This window comes from Odontomachus brunneus, unplaced genomic scaffold (assembly GCF_010583005.1).
Source record: "Odontomachus brunneus isolate Ranch 3 - 2012 unplaced genomic scaffold, Obru_v1 Obru_scaffold_065, whole genome shotgun sequence".
Classification (NCBI taxonomy): Eukaryota; Metazoa; Arthropoda; class Insecta; order Hymenoptera; family Formicidae; genus Odontomachus; species Odontomachus brunneus.
The window spans coordinates 1,478,861-1,505,773 of NW_022639515.1; the positions used below are offsets into that span (position 1 = coordinate 1,478,861).

General features: G+C 39.6%; 5 protein-coding genes across 26 annotated transcripts in view; 2 read left to right on the plus strand and 3 right to left on the minus strand.

Moving 5' to 3' along the window:
• LOC116846543 (TLD domain-containing protein 2) overlaps positions 1-12,353 on the plus strand; it is a 190,848-nt gene extending 178,495 nt beyond the window's left edge. For all 19 annotated transcript variants that reach the window (XM_032820504.1, XM_032820507.1, XM_032820503.1 and 16 more), the window contains 3 exons: positions 1,815-2,096; positions 2,599-2,768; positions 2,873-12,353. In XM_032820504.1, the coding sequence (XP_032676395.1) occupies positions 1,815-2,096; positions 2,599-2,768; positions 2,873-3,008 (588 nt within the window). In that variant the 3' untranslated portion in view covers positions 3,009-12,353. The remainder of the gene's footprint in view (positions 1-1,814; positions 2,097-2,598; positions 2,769-2,872) is intronic.
• A 203-nt stretch (positions 12,354-12,556) lies between these two features.
• The window catches only part of LOC116846551 (syntaxin-8), a 95,386-nt gene continuing 81,029 nt past the window's right edge, over positions 12,557-26,913 (minus strand). Inside the window, exons 1-5 of one of the 3 annotated variants that reach the window (XM_032820529.1) lie at positions 14,045-14,409; positions 13,663-13,875; positions 13,268-13,521; positions 13,060-13,152; positions 12,557-12,976 (exon numbers count right to left, since the gene is read on the minus strand). In XM_032820529.1, coding sequence (XP_032676420.1) covers positions 12,816-12,976; positions 13,060-13,152; positions 13,268-13,521; positions 13,663-13,875; positions 14,045-14,079 — 756 coding nt within the window. In that variant the 5' untranslated portion in view covers positions 14,080-14,409 and the 3' untranslated portion in view covers positions 12,557-12,815. Of the gene's footprint in view, positions 12,977-13,059; positions 13,153-13,267; positions 13,522-13,662; positions 13,876-14,044; positions 14,410-26,913 lie in introns of those variants that run through there. The other 2 variants (XM_032820531.1, XM_032820532.1) reach the window with 2 other exon arrangements.
• Positions 15,969-18,151, minus strand: LOC116846550. Of its 2 annotated transcripts, none has more exons than XM_032820527.1 (2): positions 16,961-18,151; positions 15,969-16,513 (listed from the first exon to the last, which is right to left on the minus strand). In XM_032820527.1, the coding sequence occupies exons 1-2, from the start codon at positions 17,580-17,582 to the stop codon at positions 16,209-16,211; spliced, it is 927 nt and encodes a 308-aa protein (XP_032676418.1). In that variant the 5' UTR covers positions 17,583-18,151; the 3' UTR covers positions 15,969-16,208. The 2 variants fall into 2 exon arrangements, with proteins under 2 accessions (XP_032676418.1, XP_032676419.1); XM_032820528.1 differs by having other exon boundaries at positions 16,257-16,496; positions 16,961-18,139.
• Positions 18,827-22,526, plus strand: LOC116846548 (RUS1 family protein C16orf58). Its single transcript, XM_032820523.1, has 10 exons — positions 18,827-18,959; positions 19,242-19,893; positions 19,975-20,132; positions 20,706-20,866; positions 20,984-21,176; positions 21,254-21,369; positions 21,448-21,644; positions 21,737-21,996; positions 22,079-22,265; positions 22,337-22,526. Exons 2-10 carry the CDS (start codon positions 19,830-19,832, stop codon positions 22,402-22,404), a joined length of 1,404 nt encoding a protein of 467 aa, XP_032676414.1. The 5' UTR covers positions 18,827-18,959; positions 19,242-19,829; the 3' UTR covers positions 22,405-22,526.
• Positions 22,516-23,937, minus strand: LOC116846552 (RWD domain-containing protein 4). The gene is made up of 4 exons (XM_032820533.1): positions 23,698-23,937; positions 23,195-23,304; positions 22,929-23,124; positions 22,516-22,782 (listed from the first exon to the last, which is right to left on the minus strand). The coding sequence occupies exons 1-4, from the start codon at positions 23,800-23,802 to the stop codon at positions 22,615-22,617; spliced, it is 579 nt and encodes a 192-aa protein (XP_032676424.1). The 5' UTR covers positions 23,803-23,937; the 3' UTR covers positions 22,516-22,614.

Here is a 26,913-nt window from a genome sequence, read left to right on the forward strand (position 1 = left end):
TTAACGATGCATATAATGCTTTGTTCGGCGGCCGACAATTTGCATTCTTATCTCGTAACGTTCAGTATCATTCGTCAACTTGCGCTGATTGTAGTTGACGGGAGATCTTATGAAGAAATTCATAATGTAATTCGTTATTCTGTGAAACTTAGCCGATTAATCGCGTTGCTATTTTTGCATCTCTGGTCACTTTTTAATTTTGATGCTTTAGAAGTATTCTTCGTGTTTCTCTAAGAAGATTTCACGGTAATTTCTGTTCAATTATGGACTTCAAGTCGATTATCCTACTTGAATTTGTCATACTTCTCATTTATTCCCACTCATTCACTCATGTCGCCTTCAAAATTTCGCGTTTATACGCACCCCAAAATCTGTCGAGTTTAACGCGATAAAAGAGAGTTCGATCACCTCGACACGATTTGCATCCCAGGAACATTCGGTAGCTTCGACATTTTGTGCGGTGTGTGTTCGCTCTTGTGCACATTGCATTATTGCAGATTAGCACGTGATGTAGAGCGAAGCGAGACGAATCGCGATGACGAACCGCGGACTCAAAAGTAATTTAATATCGACACATATTTCACGGTGGCTTGCCGCGTTAATAATTATCCGGCAATTTACTTGGATAAACGCGACACACCAGCGGTTAGTAAGACCACGTTGGCGGAGTACAACACGACACTTGGATGTGGTAGTGCCCTAAATGTGCTTAGAACTTTAGCTGAACTGAGGGGGTCAGAAGCAAACGGGATATCAGAATAATTCGGGATCCGTTGATAGCGTATATTATTATATCTGAGGGAAATTATAAGGTTCTTCGGAATTCAGAATTAGATGGGATTGAATTGGAGTGTTGAAAATATGGAATATAAAAAAATGTGTTAAAAATGGTGGAATTGAATAGATCATTGATCAGTAAGATATATCGCGGTGTGACATTTATTTCAACGTCGCAATTACTTACAATCACTCCAATGTCCCGGTCGACTCTGATCGACTCTCTTGGCATACACATACCGAAATATCTCGCCCGGTATTTTTCAAGTAGACACCGTGTGCATGTGTGGTTTTTGTTCTCCCGTCAAATACTAGAAGAGTTACCATTCCACACACGTGTATACCTTAATGTCGACAATTGTGCGCCACTTCGCACTTAGTCAAAGCGCAGCATCGATTAGAATCTCATTAGCATCCATCATAGATTTACACGCATAGATTGCGCCTTCTTATGAGAGGTCTGCAGACAAGATTGAAAGATAGCTGAAATTCTTTTTCCATTGTTCACAGGCATAATATTTTCGTCTAGCTTTCTCGTAAGAGTTGAACTGGACAAAGATCGATGTCTGCAATAACAGAAACATCCTTTTCTAATCAAGTTTTTACAGCCTCCTGTAAAGCGCTCAGTCTATGTATTAGATTGATGCAAGAGGTTTATCATACTTGTCAAATGAAATAGGAAATGAAATTGTTCAATCTCATAAAGGATTAATCATTTTGACAACTAAAATGAACAACGTAGACTCGGATATCTAAGATATTAAGGACTTCTTATTTTCCTTTTGATATCTAAACTTCTTACGAGAATTTAATAAAAAAAAGAGAAAACGGTAAATCTTTTGCATCAAGCTAATATACAATTCTATGTTCACTTGTGCCACGAGCATTTTCCAGGAAGTCGTCATTGGTAGACAACTATGCTTCTTACCCCCTTGATTAGAGAGTTTAGCGATTCACTATACACCATATACGTACGTCATTGTCGAGAGCGCACGCTGGTGGATGTGTTAATCGCTGATTCACGCTCGCTTTCGCAGGTACTGTCTATGAGCGAGGAGTTCAGGCGAGCTCTCTACGCGAACAGTGCTGTCTCCCTGGACAACGACGTCATCGTGCCGGACCTGATAGGCACGACGGAGATACTCAGCGATGAGCACAGGGAACAACTGTGTCGTCACCTGCCCGCGAGGGCGGAGGGTTATCAGTGGACCCTCGTTTTCAGCACCAGTCAGCACGGCTTCAGTCTCAATAGCATGTATCGGAAGATGGCAAAGATCGAGAGTCCGATCCTATTAGTCATCGAGGACACTGAAGGCAACGTGAGTCCCTCTCTCTTTCTCTTGTGTGTTTATTTTAAATTGAAAATTAATCAAAATTAAGTAAAGGCAAATTTAACTTGATGCTAATAAGAGTTGCTGTTATAAGAGCTGTGCTATATTATATTTAATGATATTCATCATGACATCATAGTCGTATGATGTTGTGAAGTAGCTGTCTACTAATGTCAATGTTTATTTCACACACCAATATTAGCGCTCGGTTCTCATATTAGCACCAACTTAAATTCGTGATTTTTGAAAATTTAGTCGAAGGACAACTGCTAGGAATTCACTCGGAAACTCAAGAATCAGGATCACAAGAATCGTTCATGCGAGCATGAGCACCTTCTTGATACTTGATTTTCCACTCGCATCGCATTTCGTGCTATCGTTAGCGTGCGTGGAAAAGTGTTTATCTAGAGCAGACGCGTTCTTTCCTCCGTTGCACTTATGGAGCGTAGCTCGCAAGCCCTCATGAGTCACTTAGCTGCGCGCGTTACAGGTGTTCGGTGCGTTGACCTCGTGCTCCCTGCACGTGAGCGACCACTTTTACGGTACCGGCGAGTCCCTGCTCTTTAGGTTTACGCCAAGGTTCCAGTCTTTCAATTGGACCGGGGACAACCTATACTTTATCAAGGGCAACAACGAGAGTCTAGCGATCGGCGCCGGAGAGTAAGTTTCTTTCTCCTCTCTTCCTCGAAGTTTCTTTCTCCGATCTTCCGCCATAGGCCACCATGATCTTCACGGAATCGTTACCTTGTTTTTCTTCTTTCCAGCGGCAAGTTCGGGCTGTGGTTGGACGGCGATCTATACCAGGGCAGGACGCAGTCCTGCAGCACGTACGGCAACGAGCCGTTGGCGCCGCGCGAGGACTTCGTCGTCAAGACGTTGGAATGCTGGGCTTTCATATAGGACACGGCCTCGTACCCCCAGCCCGCTCCTTTGCCCTTGCCGCAGCCTAACTTGACCTGAACTCTCGAGCCTCGCGTAGGTTTCGCCCACCACTCCCTCAGGAGAGATTAGAGGAAGACTAACGATTCTAAGAGACTTTACCGGAGAGGACGGAATCGTATCAGACGTCGCGATACCGATTAGCCCAATTGTCATCAGCACTTTGGGGAGTACCCGGTACTGTCAGGCAGGCTGATTCCGCCGGGAAGTAAGGAGAATCGTCAGTGTCCGTGCGCAAGGACAACGACGAATGATATTGGCTCGAGGCGACGCTGGTGAATCGAAGGCGACGATGTAGCCTCGAAAGGGATATATGTGGTCGGCAAACCAGAAAAACGAAAAAAGAAAAAGGAAAGGCTGTTGTAGTCCGAAGTTACGCGATTGGTAGCGGGCTATTAGAGACGCGCGCGAGTACGTGTATCGCGTAACTGCTGATCATTGTTGATTTTATTAGCCACTCTCGGCTCTTGTTTCTTTCATTTTTCTTTTTTAGTTGGCGTATTTATTTTATTTTTTTTATATGTATCCATATACATGTATATATTCTGCTGCGAGCGACTGCGTCGATTTGGTCTTGATTTGCTTTACGTTTGCATCCGCGAATCGTTCGAGAGTTGAAGAGTTATTATTATTATATTCATACGATGATCGTTACTTCGAACTAGTCGTGAATATATGACACATTTTAAGTAACTGCTACAACGTCGATAAGAGGTAATTGCGAAGATATTGATGTTGATGATACAATGTGACGAGGAAAATAATGATAATACAATAATAATGATGATGAGTATAACGATGATCGTGGAAGAATGAGTGTGAATGTGAGTTTGAGAACGATATGTGGATGGAATGAAGTACTAGGCGAGATATAACGTTTTGGCAGGAGACGATTAACGATTCAATACGATGAAATGCTAAAAAAACTAACAGTTTGTTGATGTGTAGATAATGTAGATAGTAAATGTAAATATATATATACCATGATCGTGTTGCAATGATTAATTTTAACGGTACAAGTAGAGAGAACTCTTTGCGGAACACTGTGTAGCTCATCATGTATAATCCAAGGAGACGTTTACGAACACACACGAGGACATACACGACATATAACATATATATATACATACATACACATGAGGATTGTACACAGATACGGGAAGCGTGCTCTCAGGCACGCGACCGGATGCGATGATCTGATAAAATAAAGAATAAGTAGTTTTAGAAAGAGAAAGGAGAAGAGAGAGAAAGAGAGAGAAAGAGTAAGATCTCGTACCGATATCCTACAATTATACATATATATATATATATATATATATATATATATATATATATATACATATATACATATATACATACATACATATATATATATATATAAATGAATATATATATATCGTACATGTGTGTGTATATATATTATACACACACACGTAAATTGGACGAGAAAGTCAACGATGCAAAATTACAAAATCGAGTCAGCAGAAGTGTGTATTCGTGAATCTTGTCAGTAAATTACATAGAAGTAAATTAAATTAGTAAATGTGCTTTGGAGTCACGAGTGACCACAACGAACACATGCCTGTGCCTGCTTCGCTCTCTTTGTCCCCCTCCGCCAAGTGTCAAAACGCGATGTCAAGCGTGAATTTTGTGCGTGAACCCCCAACTCTTCCCGCCTTTAAACTTGCTATACCAGTATACACTCGGCACTGTGGATACCTGACAATTTATTAGATCCATAATTACAAAAGACTCTTCGACCATCTATGTTTGTTTCTAGCTACTCGTTTCTCATGACTGTAATTGATCGAGAAGACTGGAATGTATTTAAAGTAGAACTAATATTTTTACAGCATAATGTTTCGTATGTGTCAGTGAAGAAAGTCATTCACGCGTAGCGCGCAATCAGCAGAAGAAGAGCAAAGAGATGCTAAAATATAAGGATATATTATAATAAATTATATATATATATATATATTTTATACATATATAATTATACATTATAATACATACATAATACATACATCATATAAATACATATATAATTTTGTAATAAAATACTTATCTTTTCTAACGTCCTTAGTCTTTTGCTGATTGCGCATTACATTTGAGCGATTAGTCGTTTTTACTGACGCGTGCGAAAAGTCAAGCTGTTGAAGTGTCACTTCCGCTTCGAACACGTTCCCAATTTCTCGATTAATCGACAGTCACGGGAAATGTGTCGCTAGGAACGAACGTGGCGGATCAAAAATTTGTAGTAGCTATTGATCGAGTGAATGGATAAGACCTGCGTGATAGCGAGTGTACGAAGAGAAACCCCCGATGTGTGAGAAGGATCGATCACACTAGTAGTAACGCGTCAAACGGAGAAATCATCGAGATCGTCGCGTAACCGCTCGTCCCGATGCTCTTTTGAACCTAGTCCAACTTTGTACGACCGTGTTAACGTGTTATACATGCAACATACAATCACACACACACACACACACACATACACATTGTCCGAGCTTAATAATCTGTCGCGCGTCGCGATGAGACGAACTTTAGGGCACTTGCAAGCCTCGTCGACTCGACTGGGAACGAAATTTTGTACGCGCGCGGCAACGCAACGAACAGAGCAGCAACAAAGCTAAGCGATCCGCAAGATTCTTTTTTTCTCGCGAGACACGTGAGACGGTCTCTTGTCGCGCGAAAAGAAGCGTCGGGTACTGCCGGGTACTGTCGGTACTGCCGGCAGTCTCAGTATATCGGTATATCGCATTGTGGGCATCGGACGAACTTTTCTAGCTACGTTAAGCTCCACGAGCATTGTGCCGAGTTGCAATCGTTTGAAGGCCCAACTTTGGCACGTGACTCCGCTGACTCTCGCGTCGCGTCAACCTCGAGACGGATCGCGTTTTATATTAACCACGTTATAGACGTAAATAAACGACGCCGCCGCCGCCGTGTATCTCCTCCATCTTCCCGCTCCTGCCCTCGAATCCTTTCTTCCCGCCTTTCCTCTCCGTTTCCCATACAATTACTCTAGATACAATATTTGTACTCAGCGACGTACGCGTTGCATCGTTTCTATACGATTTCGGATCTGCGAATCTAATCTTAACGACGCGTCTCTCTTTCTCTCTGTCGGTCGTACGTCGAGTAACGTATCGTCGGCAGAGAGACGCGCATAAATGCGACGACCAAGAGTGCTTATTATACTAACACGTGAGCACAATAAAACACACGCAGAAAACTTTGGATCTATCTTTACCTATTTCTCTCACTTCTCGCGTACATACGACTCGCGTACATACACAAACATACACATGCATACGTACATTCACATACACTCATTCTCTCTCGATGCAGTCGCGTCATCGGAGAACGTTCGAAAGACTGAGCGGCCGATCCAAGAGATTCCAAGAGGAGACCCAAGTGTTCGCGCACTGGTTATAAGACGCACTATAAAAAGGAAAGACCGAACAAACACGTGGTCAAAGCCGCCGATTGGGCGATTGGACGGAGCACGGTGCGACACTTTGAATGAGAATTTCGATTAGGGCTTACAAGGACCCGCGTGTAATTTCAGCGAGCTTTGAGCTGCTCCGTGCTGCAAGCGTAAAGAGGTCTGGGAGAGCCATACGTCGGTAGGGGATTGTCGAAAATCGCGACTGGTCGCAACGTGAGCCTCCTGCTGCGCGTTTGCAGCATTGAGCAACCTCGGCCGGCTCCGCTGGAAGTCATACCGATCCTCCAACACTCGATACGTTTTCGACGAAGCACAAACGTGATGTCAGTGTCGATGTGGTAGCACCTACCGGCTTGCTAGGGGGCTAGTAATCTGGAACTTGTACACCTACCTAAATGCAAGGCACACGATAACAATGTTGCATACGATTAGCGTTGCCTAGAGCGTAAATTAGAGACTAGACGTAATCATGTGATATTAAGTAAACGAGAGCGAGGTGTTGCGCTCATAGATGATTTGTCGAGTCGCTTCGATGGTACCACACGATTGCACGCACTCAACGTCGTATACATACATCTCCATCCCCCACACATCACACACACACACACACACACGCGCGCGCGCGCATAGCTCGAGATAGAGGTTCTCTTCCGCTTCCTCGAAGCGTGCATTTGACAGTCGGAACGTAGCTCGAGGCATGTACCAGGACACAGTCTGTCGTCGGGTTCGAAAGCGCGGTCTGGATGAACGCTCAAGTTATTACACGTACGTGAAAACGAGAAAGCAAAATATGTGCATCCAACAGCAGGTGATAAGCCACAAACAAGAAGTTTATAAAGAAAAAGAAAAGAAAATGAAAAAAAAAAGTACTCATGATCCTCGCCTTAATGTCAAGAATCAAGAATTCGATGTACATTGTAACGAAAAAAATAAAAAATCAAGTATGTCTGGGAAAACGAACTTTTCGTTCATTCTTTCGTGTTTTGTTCCGCCGCTCGCGTATTTATATGCGCTGTGTGTGTATGTGTGGCGCGCGTGTGTGTGTATATGTGTGTATATGTGTTTCGTTGTCGCCTATCGTTTCGTTGCAATTTGTCGCAGCCGAATCGGTTTACATGTTATAACATACACAATATACAGCCTGAAGCACGTAACTGAAACCACTTCGTAAGAAGCCACTTTGTTTTAGAATCGTAACGATGGATCGTTATAAACGTAATAAATCAGATTCGTTTGAGAGTTATTGCCTAACATGGTTGAATTTGTTTTAATATTACTTTCAACTTTTATTACAGAGAATGAAAGTTGATTTTCATTTAAAACAAAAGAACTGAAAGTGATCTTGAAATCTTGAAAACTGCAAGCGACAAGTAAAACTGGAATGATGAATTGTGTAGCCGCCTTCGTCGTATCATGCAATATTCAATATTGGAATCAACTCTCAACTAGATTCAATATTCACGGCATTATCGAAGTGGTTCCAGTTACGTGCATCATCCTGTATGTGTCGTAATACACGCGACCTCCTGGTCGGTTGACGCGCTCCCGGCGAGACGAGCTCGATAAATTTATCGAACAAATTTCAAGCGCCGTGCCGTGCACCGTATCGAATTCTACGAATTCGAGCCGAAGAGGAGAAGCGCAACGGGAGAGAACGTTTGTAAGTTTCACTTGACATGTTTAGGATACCAGATAATGTCCGAACAATTGATAGCTCTGTCCTGTGCGCGTGCGACGGTGTGCGAAGCCGTCGTCCTCGCCTCGCACGCGCGCGAGTGAGCGAATTACACGTTACCGGATACGTCAGTGCGAGCGAGACGCTCTTCGATGTCATCCGAGTGTAGCCTGCTCTTCTCTTCTTCCACGAAGCGTCTTCTGTATCAAACTTGTAGGAATACGCGACAACAGATGTTATATCCGAGGAAAAAGTACTGCCTCGTAGACGTAGACTAAGACATGTATCCAGTGGCGGATTGCTAAATTACTGTTTGCCAGGCGCGATAGGCGTCCGGGAGTTCTTATACAAGGGGAGGTCTCCACATAAATAAATTGTACTATTAAACAAATTTCGTGAAGTCTCAGACGAGAAACGCGGCGGGTATACTCGCGAGTGTAACCCTTGCTCCGTTGTGCTTTCTAAGTAAAGATTGTAACCAAAGTCATAATCGAAATCTTAATCAAGATGATAATCAAGATCTTTCTAAGTAGAGATCATAAGTAATTAGACACGGCTCTTGTGAAAACGAAACTCAACGCGATGAGGCGGCAAGGCTTGCTGCTCCCTTTCGTGTTGAATTTCCTTTCTAAGTAAGATAGTTTAATGTTACGCGACGCGCGTGGATACTTAGGGCTTCTGAATCGCACGACGTTTGACACCTCGAGATGTCTCGATCCGCCACTGGACATACCGATCCGGAAGGCTGTCCCGACTACAGCGAAACGACTTTGACGTTCTCTACTGCGCGCACATGCGAGTGCATTCTTCTCAGTGCGCATCTACGCGAGACTTCTTCGAAAAATCGCCACAGGATCAATTGTCATGCTATCGACAGCACGATGAATATCGCGGTGGTGTGAGAGAAACGTCTCGATGTTACTGTGCGCGTGTCTCTGTTGGCGGGCGCGTCGGCGTGAATTAACATTGTAGATATTCCGAGCTTGGATGATCAATGTCACTTCGCTGCTTAGCGGCTTCTGGGTTCATATTGCAGAATGATATCGGTTGTACTATGTCCAAGTGTCTAAACAGGAGTATGCGGAGTGTCTCGTCGATACCGCCATCAGTTTTCGATGACGAACTATTGGGCGATTTAGAAGTCGTCGTTGAGACGAGTGAGGATCAGAGCTGCGAGTAATTGATTACTTTTTAAATTAGTTATCGTGTTTAATTTACGATCAATACGAGCTATTTCCATCGAATAATTGGCAATTGATTTCAACAAATTTAATCGAAGATCATTCAATTGTTAATTGAAATATCTTTGATGCCTTTCGCTCATATCAATCGTCAATTGAACGGTCTTCCATTGAATTCGATTGATTTTGCTCAAATCGATCGTCAATTAGTTAAATTAAAACATTTGTTCAAATCAATTATTAATTTGAGAACAATTTAATTGACATTTTTACAATTCCGGTGAGAATTTAACGAGAGACTCCATATCGCAGAAATGCTCAAAGAAAACTAAATCGGGTATACAAATAAAATCCTGTTCTTCAATTTCTCTGGAATGTATTTTACCAAAAATGTAATTCAAAACTCTGACAACAAAAGTTGAACGATACGTTCGAATCTATGAAATTTCATCGAAAAGGAAATGCCAGTCGATCTGTTCTTTTAGCTGTATGCGCGCTCTCTGGTGCATCATACAAATAAGAGAAATTTATTTTTAGATACTGAGAGTGTAAAAGGAAGAGGCGGAGGGGAGAGACAGAAGATCGTACTATTGTTAACCAGTTGAAGGGCGTAGACAGAAAGAACAGATCTGATTTTGCGATATCGATGGGATACCCGGCGTGCAATACGCTCCGGAAACATGAGGAGCATGTGTAGTTGGTATGTGCGGGAACAACTTGCCCGTAAACAAGAATAGCGAGAGACTCCACGTTGAACAATCGTGCGCTCAGTATGTTAACACCGATTACACCTATCCACCCGATCACACACGCGCATCTCTAGTCGATATTAGTGGTCGTTAGCCGAACTAAGCGTAAAACTCGAGAGGAGAGAACAGAGGCGGCACAAACTCAAGCAGAAGGCAAGCACAACAAAGGAGACACATACCTTCGGTATACACATTGTCAATTAGATTCAGACTGACTGCAGGGATTGAACACGCATAAACAGTTCGATGTTCTTCGATGTTTAGCTAGAATTACAAAGTTGTCGTCGTCGTCATCGTCGTCGTCCTCGTTAAAATGAGAACAGCATTGAGAACACGCGAGTCGACGCATTTGAATTCGGGCCAGTGGCGCAAACGTGAAGTGATTAGCGGCTAATGGGACCCATTTGACATTATGAAATATTCTAATATATGTATATATATATATACACATTATATATCAGTCAGTAGAGAATGTGAGAGAGAAAAAGAGAAAAGAAGATTATTGGAGGTGAGACAAGCCGATGTTGGTCTTTAGCGAAGAATTAGCGCACCACTCTGCTGGTCTCGCTGCAAAAACCACGTAATCAACACTGTGTGTACGCTATGTTATTGGTGTGCAATCTGTCTTTTAATGCAGTTATATTACAAACGAATTAATCGCAGCTGCTCGTGTGAGCGAAGGGAAAAAGAAAGAAAGAATTCGTGTGTCTCGTTGAAAAATATCTGAATGTCTTCGATTGGGAACGCGCTCCGGGAACATTATATCTTGCATTTCGCTTCGCGCCGTTGGCATGTACTGTCGTCGTGAAAAAGTCGCCAACAGTTAATGAAGGTCGAAGCCGATCGTTCGCTCCTTCCATCTTCTGTATACGGAGAGAATTTTATAGTAAAATTTATTATAAAATTTTGCAACAGAGAGAAATAGACCGACATTCTGTCGTAGTTGACTGTCCTTTCATTTCATATGTGTTATTTACACTTTAGGGACTAAAACGTGCTAATTAAAAATGTTGCTATATTTTTAACAAAATTTACTATGTTCTTTAGCAAGATCGACCTTGCTGGCAGCCTATTTCTGCACTATTACAAACATAGAAAAATTTAAAAGAATTTATATGTAAAGAAATTATAATATTCTCTCCGAGTATATTTCATCAAAACGGAGGAGAATCGATCGCGTGTCAGCTTAACTTGAGGCGATGTTTAAGGAAACGGCCCACCACCACTTCCGTTGCATAAATGTTCGATTGGCCCTTATTAATAGTAGAAAAAACGACATTCATAGAATTGTTCTTACCACGCGTAAAGCCTATTTGTTTTGAAAAGACGCGAAGCTTCGGGATAATCGATGTGACGTTCGTAGTGATTTCTATGTCGAGATCTTGAGTTTCAGTGGCAATCATATAGCTGGCGGCGCAGTGAAGTTTTGTTGTGAAGCAAGAGCGCGATGTAAACCAAGAGCGAAGTTTCATTCGACAATTGAACGGCGAAGTTCCAATATTTGCGAGCATATCGATGTAAGAGGTAATATTCAGTACAACCAAATCGATTACAGAGGTCCGACGCAGTGCGTTGTACGTGTAATTGAGATATATCTCCGCTGTGCGTTACGCAGAAAGAAAGAGCGATGCGCTCTGTCGCAGTGGATTAGACTCCACCGACGATAAATCCATTTGTGCGAAACTTTAGAGAGTTATCGAGGGTGCTTGTAAAATAGGCACGCGATGTATCCGCTGGAGAGGAGAACAATTGCGCCAATGTATATAACGTAATTCTATGAAATACCGTGTCTCGTACATGTAGGCAAGCAAGCGCTGGATACTGTGTTAACGATAACGATGCATGACTGATGAACTAAAAATGCGCGCGAAAGGGAAGAGGGAAACGGTCAAGGCACCACCTCTTTCGCTTGCTAATTGTGTCAGAATGTATGTCGGGAAGCAAGTACTGAAAGAAAGAGATACTATTTATTATAACACGTCGATATGAGAGATCCTGATCAAGGCGGACATTCGGCACAAGTCCAGCTGTTTCATATGTTTGATTTGAACGAATTAAACGCAGAAACAATAGCGAATTTTTCTTTGTAACAGTGGCGCCGAGAGAGAGAGAGAGAGAGAGAGAGAGAGAGAGAGAGAGAGAGAGAGAGAGAGAGAGAGAGAGAGAGAGTTCGCATAGAACAAGATTCAGGATAGCTATTTATGATATGAAAATACAAAAAGAGAAACAAATGCAAAATATGTAACACTATCCTGACTGTGTTGATCTTTTATCCCTTATCTCGAAATTCCTCTTGCCGTTGATATCTTTCTTTTTTTATTTTATATACCATTTTTTTCTTTTTTTATTTTATATAAAATTTTCAAGTATCAGGACATACAATCGGAAAGAATTTAGGAATAACATTCTTGCAGAGCGAATATATATTAGTAATCTCATAAGAAAGACAGAGATTGATATAGAATATCAATATATTATCTTTATATACACATAATTTGTACATAACGTAATGCTGACGTAATCTGCCTCAACAATTGTAAGATAAAATCATCCTTAGCTAATATATGAGTTATTTAAAAACACAATTTATGTTCCCGTGTATGGTATACCCATAAAAATGCTTAAGTGCAGTATCCGACCTTTGTATGTTAGATATAGATATCTTGAAATCAAAGAGATGTCTTTCGATTATTTATACTAAAGCAAGATTATTTATACTAAAGCAAGAACAACGATAGCGACGAAAAGTAGAACAATCACCACCCAATAGCCAAGAGTGCGGTCTTTGGAATGAATAGTACGGACTTGCTGAGTCTTGTTGACCAATGATTCGTCGGTCCTTTCCATGTGATCAGCCAGATCGTCAATTATTTCTGCATTGCAACATATGGAAAGGAGTTTAAGGGATTTCATTCTCAGCAGAACGTACCTTATTTCAAAATTGTCCAGCACTCACCGTTTTGATGATTTACTTCATTGCTAATAGTCTGTCCAATTTCCTTTTGACGAGCTATCACTTTACACAGCTCGTCCAAGCCTTTGTCTTGCTCTGTAAAAATAGTTGAATAATGTAAGTTTATCCTTTCAAAATAATTGTTAATTTTTTGACATTACACACATTACAACTTTTGTTTTGATGATTCATTTAAGAATTAATCTGTCACCTTTCAGCACTTGCTCCTGATGGCTCATAAGATCACTGACAGTCACGTGTACATCCAATGGTCTCTCGTCGTCCTCGTCGGCAGCCCAAGAAGTCGTGCCACCGTCGGCAAAAGCCGACGAGCCGGATTTTAATAAGCTGGCGCGCGACGACGCGTAATCCTTCGTACGCGGGTCGTATAATTGTTGTAACTGAATGTCCCTGCTCTGCAATTGTTCCACCTGTCTTGTTCTACGTTCAGCTTCTTCAAAGGTTCTGTCATATCGATTGCTGTTAAAGAATTTATTTTATTTGGATATTAAAATGCTTCAATATTATTTTTCAGTATAAAATGCCAGAGAAACCCCTTCTATCTAAAGAATCTAAAGAAATAAAGACAAGTATATACAAAGATACATAAGGATAAAAGGATACATTGTTCTTGACTTGGAAGCTTCTTCCACTTTGCTCTTCAATTGTTGAACCTCCCTTGTGTATTGCTTCATACGTAATCTTATATTAGCTGACAAGCTGGCATAAACTTTAGAAGTCTTTGGTTCTGAATCACGCATGGTTAACTGCTCCATGATCTCACGGAACAGCTTCTCGCAGGCATCGTACTCAGTAAGCCTGGTAACAAATATAGCTTATTAGATTTGTAGATACAAAAGTTAACACAGTGATGTATCGTTATCGACTTCATCTTTCCTTTGCAATGTACATGATAGCTCCAATGTATGCTTATATATGTGAATATGTATACAAGTATATCATCTGTAAAGGTTACGCATATATTTACCAGGGATCAATCCCTTCAATGTTGACCAGTGCCATTTTTGCTCGTTAATGCGAATATATTTATCACTTTAAGAAATGCAACGACACGACCGATATTTTACACGACAATTATTTCTTATGCGAAACATTATCTTGTTGACAATTGATGAGCATACAATCGCATGTTTCCTCAAACAGTCGCTATTTATTCAAGATAGAACTTTCTGTTCATTCACGACGACACGACACTCTTTCAACAAAATCACGTTTAAGTAATAATTTGTACAATGACGAGCAATACACAAATTCGTGACGCAGCCTGTCAAAATAACTTCAAGCTCCCATACGGTCGAACCTCTCAGTTGCTCTCAGTACTGCACATTGACTTGTAGCGTCATCTAGTGTGAAAGAGTAGAAGGTGAACGCGAAATCAATCTAGCATGGCGGTTTTATCAGATTCCGAAAGTGTCTCGGTTAAAGAAATTCTGTGATTTTAATTAAAATTATTGCCAAAAATCTGTCACAGGATGGGAAAAGGTAGCAAAATAAAGGATATACTGAAAAAGGATGAAACAAAGTATAGTGAGATTGTATAAGTAAGAGGATAGAAATGCAAATAATAAGAGGAATAATAAGAGGAAAATAATATAGGATATGGAAAACTTCTTGATTACGTAAATAGAAAGAAACATATAGAAAATGAAAAAAAAAGCAGAGGAAACACTTTAAAGTTAGTAAGAAAAATAGAGTGAAGTAAGGAAATAAGATATAGAAAAAAATTAGAAAAAAGAAAATAAAGAAAAAATAAGATGAACAATAAAGAGATTGGATAGGAAGAGGAAAGATAAAGGGATAAGGATGCACAATTGAAGGGAAAAAACAGAATTAGCAGTATTATGTATTATATAGGGACAATATGGTATCCGTTAATATGAAATAGGAAAATGTAATTAAACATAACAGACATAAAGAAGGTATAACCCTGGTGAAAATAAAACGCTTTATAAACAGTTCGATGATAGTTTCTTAAGAGTTTATACGCTTTCAAACTTTGTATGAACGCTTATTCAATGCCGTTGGATTTTGAATGCTTTCAGAACGCTTATCAAATGTTGTATATAACATTTCGTGAAAATTCTGCAATGCTGAAGCAACGCTTTTCAAAGTACGCTTAATAAACGCTAATACACCTTCGTGTAGAGAGTTTGCTCAGACTTTTCAAACGTTTAAAAAACGCCGTAAACGCTGTAGTGCAATTTTCGCTCTACAAACTCTCTACTGACAATTCTAAATACTCAACAAACTCCCGCAAACGCTTACGTAAATGCTAAACAAACGTTTATGAAACTTCTTATTTTCGTCAGGGAGGTAATGTGAAGATTATATATAAAGTAAAAAGATTGTGGAAGAAGATATTGAAAGAACATTTAGATAAAGAGGAAGATATTGTAAAGCAAAATAGAGAGACGTATTAACTATAGGAATATTCCTATAGGTAAATAACTATAGGAATATTCTAATAGGTAAATAACTATAGGAATATTAATAACTCAAGATACGAGTAGAAAGAATAGATAAATATATATGACTAAGAAATATTATAAATGTAAATCAGTCCTGTTCGTGGCAATGTGTGTGTGTGTGTGTGTGTGTAAGCTGAAGGAAAATAAATATCTATCTACCAACATTTGATATAACCAAGACACGTAGTTTCGTAGTTTTCTTTTTTCTTCTAATTAGATGCTTTAAATTAAAAATGCTTTCATCGAATGAAAGTATAATCGTTAATGTGTGATTATCCAGTGAGAAATGACTTATCGATCGACATCGAAAAGACGTCGAATCGACGTCTATTTGACGATTTCGACGTCGAATTAACATCTTTTCGACGTTGATCAATAAGTCATTTCTCACTGGGTAATGTTATATAGTTTCATGATGTCATGAAAAAAAATGTTTATTTACCGACGATCGGAAACATTTCTCCCGAAACGATGACGTATTTGTCCGAGATAATCTTATTAATTATTTAACCCAATGAGAACATCTTAATCCTGGCGCAGAATGTAAATTAACGCTCCAATTAACGCAACAATTTGATTTTCTCTCGAGGTAAATTTATTTACGAATTCTCATTGTTCTTCATCTTGTGTGTTCTCAGGTCCGATCAATTTTTATAGATCATGTCAGTTGACAATAATTTTCGCCGCAGACACACGGACCTGCAGGATTTCATCTTCGCTCATCCTTGTATGGCGCACGTGTACTCTTTTAGGTATTCCACTACCCGGATAATGATGCGGCACGGTGACCCTCCTTTCGTCCACGAAGCAGCAATTCCATTTTTTCATGATTCGCTCAAAAAATGTTCGCCTTTGCACGCCATTTCTGTCACGATGACGATTTCTTTTTAGCCACCACTGCGTTCCTCGTGATTTCGCCGTCCTTTCCGCGCAAATTGGCACACCTGATGTCTGCACAGACGAGTGTACTGTGAACGCAGGAGTCGAGAGAGACTGATGGATTAACACAAAGTCGAAAAAAAATAATGGAACTAAAGAATCCACATAAAAACACCTCGATAGTGATTGAAATTATATTTAAAATTGTATTATATATATATAAAATTATATTAAATATTAATTAAATGTGTATATTTATTATATTAAAATTTTAATTAGGAAAATATTAGATTGATGCAAAAAGTTGGTCGTGTTTGTCAAATAAAATAGAAAATCGAATTATCCAGTTTCGAAGGATTAAGAATTTTTATTAAATTACTTAATAGTAAATTTTAAAAATAAATTGGACGATGTGTCGACGGATGTGCACTTTTTGGACATCTATTTTTTTTTCCAATATCCAAACTTGTCACATAAATTGAATATAAAAATGACTCTTCACACCAACCTAATATTCTATACGATAAACTACTTACTCGCATTCGAATGATTTCTGTTTTTAGACGCAAGATTTGATCTCTCAAGAGTCGCGCGCGGCGTTTTGTCTGCAGACGCAGTCTCGTTGTTCGGTCCATTCCTAATTGCTCCTTGCAGATGCTTGGCGATTCGGCCGACAGTGTTGCTCTTCGTCAGAGACCGCGTGATCCTCGTCGAGTTCGCCGCAGAGGTGGAGGTGTTCGGGACGATGGAGTTTTTCGCGAGCGATTTCGCGGCGACATCGTGCGCGCTCCTCGGCGAATCCCTGAAGGCATTCGTTTCCTTTACAGACGATCTGGTCTTCGTGGACCTCCAGGCGTTTGCCAGAGAAGCTGTCGAGGGCCGATTGTCACTCAGCGACAATTTACTGCTGAGATTCAAGTGCATGGCCGACTTCTGTACTCGCCCGTTCGTCGTGGACGACGAAGAGAGACTCGAGACTCCTGGGAATGTGACAAGAGACGGGAAGCGAATCGACGCGGACGTGTCGCTGGTCAAGTCCTGGGGCCCGGCTCTGGACGAGTTACTGGCGACTCGAGGCACCAAATGCCGAAGTTCCGCCTGCAGTTTCTTGATTTCGTCGAGGCGCGCCAGGATGTCGTCGATGTCGTTGTTGGCCATCTCGGACTTTCGGTGTGATAATATATTTGTCTCGCAATTACATCTTGAATGTTGGTCTTGCAACTAATGTCGATCTTCTTGACAATTTAGTCAGCTCCGAGGAACGAATGATCTGCGACGTGAAGATCATTCGCGTCTCGACGTCTCGAACGATGCGACGTTATTTGCGTGCGTGACATATGTCGCGTTGGTTATAAGCTACAAGACGATCATGAGCTGTGAAACAACAGCCGCTGATGGATCTGCGCGCCGCAAATGGACCGCCCGTGTATCGGTCCTGCAGCGCGGAAATTGATATCGAGTGCATCGTCGCCGCCTTGGCCGGACTGAACGAGAAGATCTCGCGGCTGCGACAGGAGATTGACGCGTTCAAGAATGCAAACGATTTCGCGCGCGACTGCTCGAGGTAATCGAAATCGAGCGGGAAAGTTTGTTAACGTAGCTCGGGAATATTATCCGCTGGTTTGTTCTTACCGCCGAGACAAGAGATTCGCTCACTCTTCGCGGCACTCGCATTTGAAATAATCGATTCGCACACCATTTGCCCGTTCGCGATGGTGGATTAATACGTCGCGTATGAAAAGAGCCTCTTGATATTCCAGGCCGGCGCCGTCGGAATTTAATGATTCGACGAAAAACGAGAGGAGACGAACGGGCGCGCGGTGCGAGCCGCAAAGAAATTTTAAGAGGGACGATTCGCCGGGCGGCACTGATTTATCCGCTCGTTTATCATTTGCGAAACGTGCCCGGGAAGTAAAAGCGGCGCACCACGAGGCGGCCGTATTTAAAGAGGATTACCCGCCTGACGATAAATCAATCGGAAATGATGAACGGCCGGATAGATCGCGCGCGTCTAAACCGTCGCGAACGTATCGAGAGTCCATTTCGGACGCGGAAAAATTCGGCGAAGAAACTGACGGGAGATCAAGAGACCGCGGAAATCTCGTTGGGATCTCGTCGTCTGCCCGCGACGATGACGAATCGCGGAAACACGGCAGGTGTCAAAACAAATTCGCACACGATGTGACGTACTGTGACTGCAGCTCCGGAAATGCAGTGACGCCGAAAATCAAGAGGAAGAGAATCTCCAGAGGCGTACAGTACGACGTTCCCATCGGACGTGAGAAGAATGGCTATTTGTTTCTGAGCTGTTTCCGGCCGAGATCCAAAAAGCACAGAACGACACGAGAAGCAGAGAAAAAGAGAGTTTCAGTGGATGAATTTAAGTCTAGTATTTACGAGCCAGGCAACCAAGTGATCAAAGCGCCAATTGAGAAGACAATTAGCGATGATGCGAGACCAGAACGATCTTGCGATTTGATTGACAAAGGAGAGAGATCGACGAGTGATGCAGATCTATACGAAAGAGATAACTTCGTTAGTGTGACTAAATTTTTTATTACCTAAGGACTAAACTAAAAACTCGGTTATACACTGAGAAAAAAATATTTTAAACTTTATTTGAGATTAAGAGCGTATTTTTCATAAAAGTAAAATTTATTTCATAGAAATAAACTTTATTTCACAGAAATAAAGTTTATATCAAGAGTTATATATAAAGTTTATATGAAGAGTTATATATAAAGTTTTATATATAGTTCATATATAGTTTTTCGTTTGGTTACACAATTTGAAATTTCTTTTCTGTGTGCAAGGAAGAAGTTCAAAGACAATAGGGAAGAAATAAGAAGCGCTACCAACAAGAACGTCAATGGCGAACGGAAAGGAAGTAATAAATCGGAAGATCGCGCGGCGAAATTGAATCGCCTCGGATTGTGCCGGCATAAAATATTAAGACGCAATAACAACAACCTGAAAGCGCGAAAATCAATTAGGAACGATTCTAACATCATCATCGATTCTCCATGTAATAAAGAGGGAATCACCGGAACTGACTTCAAAAATGAAAGGAAGAATAGCGATCGCGAACGTGACAATCATTTTCGCGACGAACGGAGTATAAAATTTTCGGATCGCAGAGCGGATTCAGACCTTACGCGAGGAAGCGCTGCTGCGGATTCTGATCGGGGAAATCACACGAATGAGGCGAGGAAGAGATTGGATTTGTGCATCGCCGAGTTGAACGAGATCATCCGCGACGCCTGTGTGATATTCGCCGGCGGGAGAAGCGCAGGAACGAGAAGGAACAGCTGAGAGCGCAGTGCGGCACCGGAATCGGACGGCGGGCGACGCGAGCAACATCATTGAACGTTAGTGAGCAAATTCCCGCGTGGAACTCACGCGAATATGCGCGTTTTGTTTCGAGAGAGCTGCGGGGACGAGAAGGAGACGGTCTACATAAAGTCGGAAGGTAACAGAGGGTGATTTCGACGATGACGACGACGAAATCTTTATTGCACGTACGCTAATACGTATGACACCTGTTGGCTAGATGGTTCCAGCGTGGAAGTGGTGAAATCCGAGACGATTGAATCGCGGACTATTTACGCTCGCTTCGTGTCCTTCATAAAGGAGGTGTTTCTGCCACAAGGATATCCGGATAGCGTGCATCCTGATTATACAGCGTATCAGATATGGGACACTGTACAGGTTAGTCTAAATCGCCACCGGTTAAATTGACGTATGTTCAATAACTATTAAGGCTCTGCACGAACTAAGTTTCAAGTTTTAATTGACGGCTGTGTTTAGTACTAATTTCTTCTAAGGTACTTCACGAAGAAGCCCGTGAAGTCTGAGTATTTCTATCAATCCTGGTACACAATCCTGCCTCAAGCCGTAAGCAAATTCATTAACCACAGTCGATTATTTTAAAAATAATCGACTGTGATTGGTCAATGGTTGAGTTCAGCAGAGAAAGCTGCTTTGAAACTGTTGTAAAATTTGTAAATCTGATCAGTGTATATGTTCTTAATCTTGGCTGAATCGAAGAGCATATACCGATCAGATTCATGAATTTTACAACAGTTGCAAAGCAGCTGTCTCTGCTGAACGCAGCCAATTTACTTAATATATAAAGCAAGATTGTATACCAAAGCTTATATGGCTTATAAACTATATTCAATCAATCTATAAAAGATATCTTTTTCATTTATCTATTCAGTGAAAGGATATACTTATTGGCTAAAAAGTTACTATGACTAATACTAGATTAATATTCTGCAGGCTTTTGCGAGCACCATAATGGGTACACTCACAACTCATTCTATAATGCAAGGAATAGGAGTTGGTGAGTCAAGTGCTACACCCTTGGCAGCAGCAATAACATGGATTTTGAAAAGTGGTACTGGTATGATTGGGAGTATAATGTTTGCATGGTGGAATGGGTAAGGAACAGACAACATGTATATATAGGGAGATTTTAACTACACTACCTAATACATACTCTTATCATTTGTGACTAATGCTTAATATTAAGATCCTGAATATGCCTCCTGTTTTAGAAGTCAACTAGACAGACAGTGCAAGAAATGGCGACTGTTTGCAGATATCCTGAATGATGTGGCAATGGGGATAGAGTTGCTCGTTCCGTATTTCTCGTCGTATTCTGTACAAATTCTGTGCACGTCGACCGTCATGAAGTCCGTCGTCGGTGTAGCTGGTGGAGCTACAAGAGCAGCGTTGACTCAACACCAGGTGTGGGACTATTAATTCTTAATAATACAGAATTCTTTATCAATTCCATGTTGACAATTTCTTATTTTTTCTTACAGGCGATACGTAATAATCTGGCAGATGTTTCCGCAAAGGACGGCAGTCAAGAGACGTGTGTGAATCTGATCGCGTCATTCTTGGGAATCTTCGTACTATCTTTGTTCCATGATGGACGGTATGTGTCTGATATCCTTTAATATTTTCTCGTTATTATGAATGCTGTTAATAATGATTGAGTATAATGCACATATAGATACTTAATAGAATTATATCTCTTCCTGGTGGCAGTCCATCTCTATGCAAATTATTCGGCGGTTAAAGCACTATGTTTAGATATGCTCAATGAAGACCGTTTGGCTTTGATAATTAAAGATTACATGATAAACGAACGAATCTCCGAGCCGCCAAAAATCAATAGAGAAGAATCTGTATTTCTACTTGGAAATCCTTGTAAGATTGTTTCCTAATAATGAAGCTTCTAATTTTCTCCTTTATGTTTCTTGATTGTCTAACAGACTTTCGTGAATTCGCATTAATTTCAGCGAAAAGAGTGTGCGGTTTTGACATAAAGATTGGTGCCTCGTTTGCAAGTATCCTTAAGAGAAATGTAATTTCGTTCATGGAGATGGAATTCTTGTTGAAATTCTTCGAGGATAGGAAATATGTAATAACGATAGATGTTAAAGCAAGAACTATATTTATAATTCTGAAAAAGGGTATAAAACCTATCGAAGTGTTGGAAGGATACTTTTACGCTTCTATGTGTGGCCTTTACATCTGTATGATGAAACAAATACCGATTGTGAGTAATAAAAGCTCCCCTATACATTTCCCCGTCTCGTTAACACATAATATATTATAATTATACTTTGGATGTTACATAGGACTTGCTGTTGTATTCTGAAACGTCTGAGCCATCGTATCCACTATTGAACATGTACATTCTCCGAAAGAAGTTCACAAATCCAAATAGTAATGTACAGTTGTCGTTAGCTATTCAAAGTATCTGTATCACAGATCTGATTGTCTCTAATGAGTACAAAGCGTTCATTGGCAGTCTGGAGACGAACGGTATGTAAGTCACTGTGCGTTGACATCTCGCGGTCGTCAAGTGTAAATACGTAAACTGTTGATAATTCCAGGGTGGATAACGGAAACAAATTTACTGGCGGTTGACGTATGGAAATTGTGTACAGAAATCACCGAATAACGAGAATAATTGTTAAAATGTACTGCATATTAAAACAAGATTTCTTCCACGAGGCTTTGATCAGAAAATCATACTTATTACGATACAAGCAATAAAAGAATAAGTCCACTGTGCTAGGTAGATACGAAGAAATTATTTATTTATTTCCAACATTTATAAAAATATAGCATGCTTTTTATACTGTACAAAATGATGCAAGTGACTTTCGAACTAAGATTCTTGCTCCGATTTAGGGCCAGTCTGCGACAAATGTTTCACTATGTCCACCCAGTTCCATCCGCGTGGTCTCTCACCTTTGCCATCTGCCTTGTTCCACTGCTTACGCTTCTGAGCTTTGGTTAGTTGTTCTTTCTTCGGTTTTTTCGTCGTTTCTTCAATCTTAGAGACAATATTATTTTAAAGTAATTTACTTCATTATTTTTTAATTTATTGTTTGAATTTATTTTCTTGAAGAACAATATTATTTTTTATAACGTTCATAACGGTTTCAGGCAAGAGTAAAACGAAACAGTTGGATGATATACCTGTTGGTTCTCATCCGCGATCTTGAGTTTACTAGTGTAGGAATTTACTTCTGTGACTGAGTCCGGTTGATTGGATACTAAGTCTGCGCAATGTTCTTGGACAGACTGAAATAAGGTATACGTCATAGCGCTACCTAACCATTGCTCAGCCTCTGCCTCTACGTGACTCACCACCTTGTCCTTTACCTCTTGCACTCTGTGCATTCCAATTATTCATCTTTAATCAAAGTAATCGAATGCAAGCATAGTCAAACAGCTGCACTTACATATGTTTGTTATAAAATATGTTCATATTGATGGTTGGCTTCTCTGAAGGATATGTTGCGCCCCATGATATTTCCAGCAGAAATGACTTTGAATCGTTATCTTCTCCGTACTGTACAAGAGAAATCGTTATGACATTTGTGTAAATATTACAGATACTTTTCTTTGGGTGCAACTTGAACACAGGATTTAAACATGTTCCTTTTATGATTGAAAATTAACAGTTGTTTACGTTGTCAACTGCACTGCAAATTTTGTATTTTTTGCTGCTGAATAAAGCAGCAGTGTGCATATCTAAATTTTGAGGAAAGAGAGTTGGAATTATACGATGGTGCGAAAACCTGGGGCTGAGAACCTTAAATATATTATGATAAACGAGTAATAGTTTTGAAATAATAAATCGTAGACGACGATGTTGTCATAATTTATGTTGAATTACTGTGGAGACACGCATTCTTTAAATAAGTTATCGGAGTTATGTCACTGTAAGAAACAATTCTCGCACCTTGTATTGAAATATCGTAGGTGTTAACTGCTTGAAAGCTGGATCGCCATCGTATATCGAGGACAGTACTTCTCTTTCCTCTTCCTGAAGCTCGGCATCGCTCATCTCCTTTCTTTAGACTAGATCTCACTCAACTCGCACTACGTTTCAAAGCGTTACTGCGCGATCATATGTGAATTTTAGGTTAGGAAATTGATTGTGTTCCTCTGATTCTTCGTTCAGAAAAGTGGCGACTCGTAGAGGAATTTTTGGGATTAAAAGTGACGTCACATACTCAAGATCCGAACCTTTTTCAACCAACATTTATCGGTCCTTTAGCCGATACTCAAACCGTTTTAGTGAACAAATATCTGTTTCGCTCCGCTAGATGGCACAAGGCAGGCCGCCGAATGCAAGGTATTTGCGCGGTTAAAAAATCTCGGAAATCAAGACGAGTTAAATGAAACACTCGAACACAGGTAAAGCATACTTCAATGCAGATTTACCGTATTTTATTGCGTGGCGATCGGTCGATACATTACTATTTTCAGGAATTCGCTTGTCGATCGCTATGCGCTTTAACATAGTGAAATTACATCGAAAACTATTTAACCTATGTTCGAGCGTTTTAACGAATCTGTCTCAGTTTACGAGATATTCAAATTATATATGGCGACTAACAAAACGGCATTTGAGGTAAGTGGTAGACAAATGTTGATTGAAAAAGGTTCAATACTGTATAAAAGCTCATATATTAATAGTTATCGTTTGAAACTCATCTCAACCCTTACGAAAAAAATACGAAAAAACTCTCAATTTGGAGTGTTAACACTCAAATTTAGGTGTTTATCCCCAGTTTTTGGGTGTTTCTAAAATTGAGGGTTTTTTCGTATTTTTTTTCGTAAAGAAAGTGAGATACATTAAAATATAGAATTAGATGAGTCTTTCATGTTTATAGATAGGAATGTCACATGTAACATGATTTGACTGAAAAACTTGGATCTGACTCTGAATATAAGTTTAAGTATATCATATGAAACAAATTTCAGATGACAACTATTAATGTGGACTTAAAACAGTCTCAATTGAGATTCATATTCTATCGTGAATCAATGTCTATTGTAAATATATTTTATCGTCTTTTTAATTTTTTTAAATTACGACAAAGATTTATGATATTTAAAGTATCAAAGAATGAATTGGCATAAAATAGATTTTTGCTAAAATAAAATATGTTTTTACAGGCATAATATCTCATCTCAGACACAATTATAAAATTGTGGACAAAGTTGAACAAACAATGAAATAAAGGAAATATCTCCCAACAAACAATAGGAAATAATCAAGGGTCCCGACAGTCTGTGCAACGGTTGCAATCAAGAAATGACAGTCAGTGTTTTCAGTTCAATAAGGTAGGCATCATTTTTAATTTAAGGCAAATGTCTCAATGAACTGATAAAAAAGCAATAATTAATAGAATTACTGACAAAATTAACATTTATATAAAATATTGATTTGTCAGCGATAGAAAAATAATAGGAAATAAAATAATCAATAAATATCAATTGTAATTTTTATGACATATTAAATAATATATTAGATAATACCGGTTGTATCAGTAAATGAACTAAAAAATTATTTATATCCTAATTAATATCTCTCAGTCACGAGATGTTATTATAAGATGTTATTCATTTACAGAGACATTTACTTTATAGTTGAAAATTTATAATTGCAGAAAACATTAATGCACGATTAAGTAATAATTATAATTTTGAAGATCTTTTTTTATATATACTGCTGTCTTTCAAACCTTTCTCTGTAAAATGTGCAAAGTAATAGTAAAAAATAATGTCGATTGAAATTCAAGCTTCGTTATCAATTAATGTCTGATGCAACCATATTCTGTTATATTTTGTCATATTGTCATATATTCTGTCATTTTGTTACATTTTGTTATATTTGTACTATTTTCCCAAATGATGACAAAAAGTTTAATTTAAAATGATTGAGACTCCCTTAAAACGGAGATGCACCGTGGCTTCTCGTGCCACCGATGTCCGGTGTCGGGCAAACGGCCATACGCCACCGCGCGGTGAATACTGTCATATCATAGCACGAATCGGCGAAATGAAGCGAAAAGCGGATAGGGACGATAGGGAGCGATGAACGAGAAGAGGCGGCAGAAAAGCACATAATGCTACGGATTAATGCGAGTTTCCGTTCGGTAAGCTTGTCTCGCGTTCCGTTCGCGTTTCCCTTCACGTCGTTTCTCCTTCGCGCGTGTCGAGGACGATAGTATCGGATGCAGCTAATCGAGTCTTCTGTTCGTACCTATTCTACCTTTGCCTTTCTTACCTTCGTTTATCCAACGTCTTTCGGAGAAGCGACGGAAATTACTTCTGTACTTTAACAAGTGGTGCATTAGCTGCTCCTTCTTTTGTTGTGGGCTATTCGTATTATAACTACTATAAAAAATATTTTATATATATATATATATATATATATATATATATATATACGTGTGTATGTATAATACAAAGATTGTTATACATTATTTTGGCACCGATTTAAGTGTGCATCGTGTCAATATAAATTTGTAGTCTCCGTCGTTAAAGTCGCGAAGGAGCTCGGTCCGGATTTCGCTAGGTAATCCCAGCTTAGGATAATCCTAAGAATGAAATCCAGGAGGACATTATACATTGCGCGATTATAGAATTTATTTCGTTTCATTAAATATGACTCTCTTACTTTACGCTATACGCAGCAGGAAATACTAATATACTTCACTAATATACGGAGAGGATATATATTATATTTTTTTTTCTTTTTTCATATGAATTCTTTTTAATTTTACGACGTTTTTGCATTGAGAGAAAAAGATTTAAGGAATAAAAAATATTTATTTGGCGAGTATTAATGACATAACATATCTACTTGTGTTGATATACAATATTTTTCAAATAAAAAACATACAATTTTTTGAAAATTTAGTTTTTTTAAAACAATTGTTTAATCTGTTTAAATAAAAAATGTAGATTTAAATAAGTATGTTGATAGTATCCACCGAACAAATATGTTTTATTTCTTAAAAATTTTGTTGTCTCAGTGTAGTAGTGCAGACATGGAGTGTTAGTAAGATTTATCTTGCTAAGAAATATAATAAATTTCACTGAAAATATAGCAAATATTTCAACTTGCATTTCAATTTCTAAAAAAAAAAAAAAAAAATATATA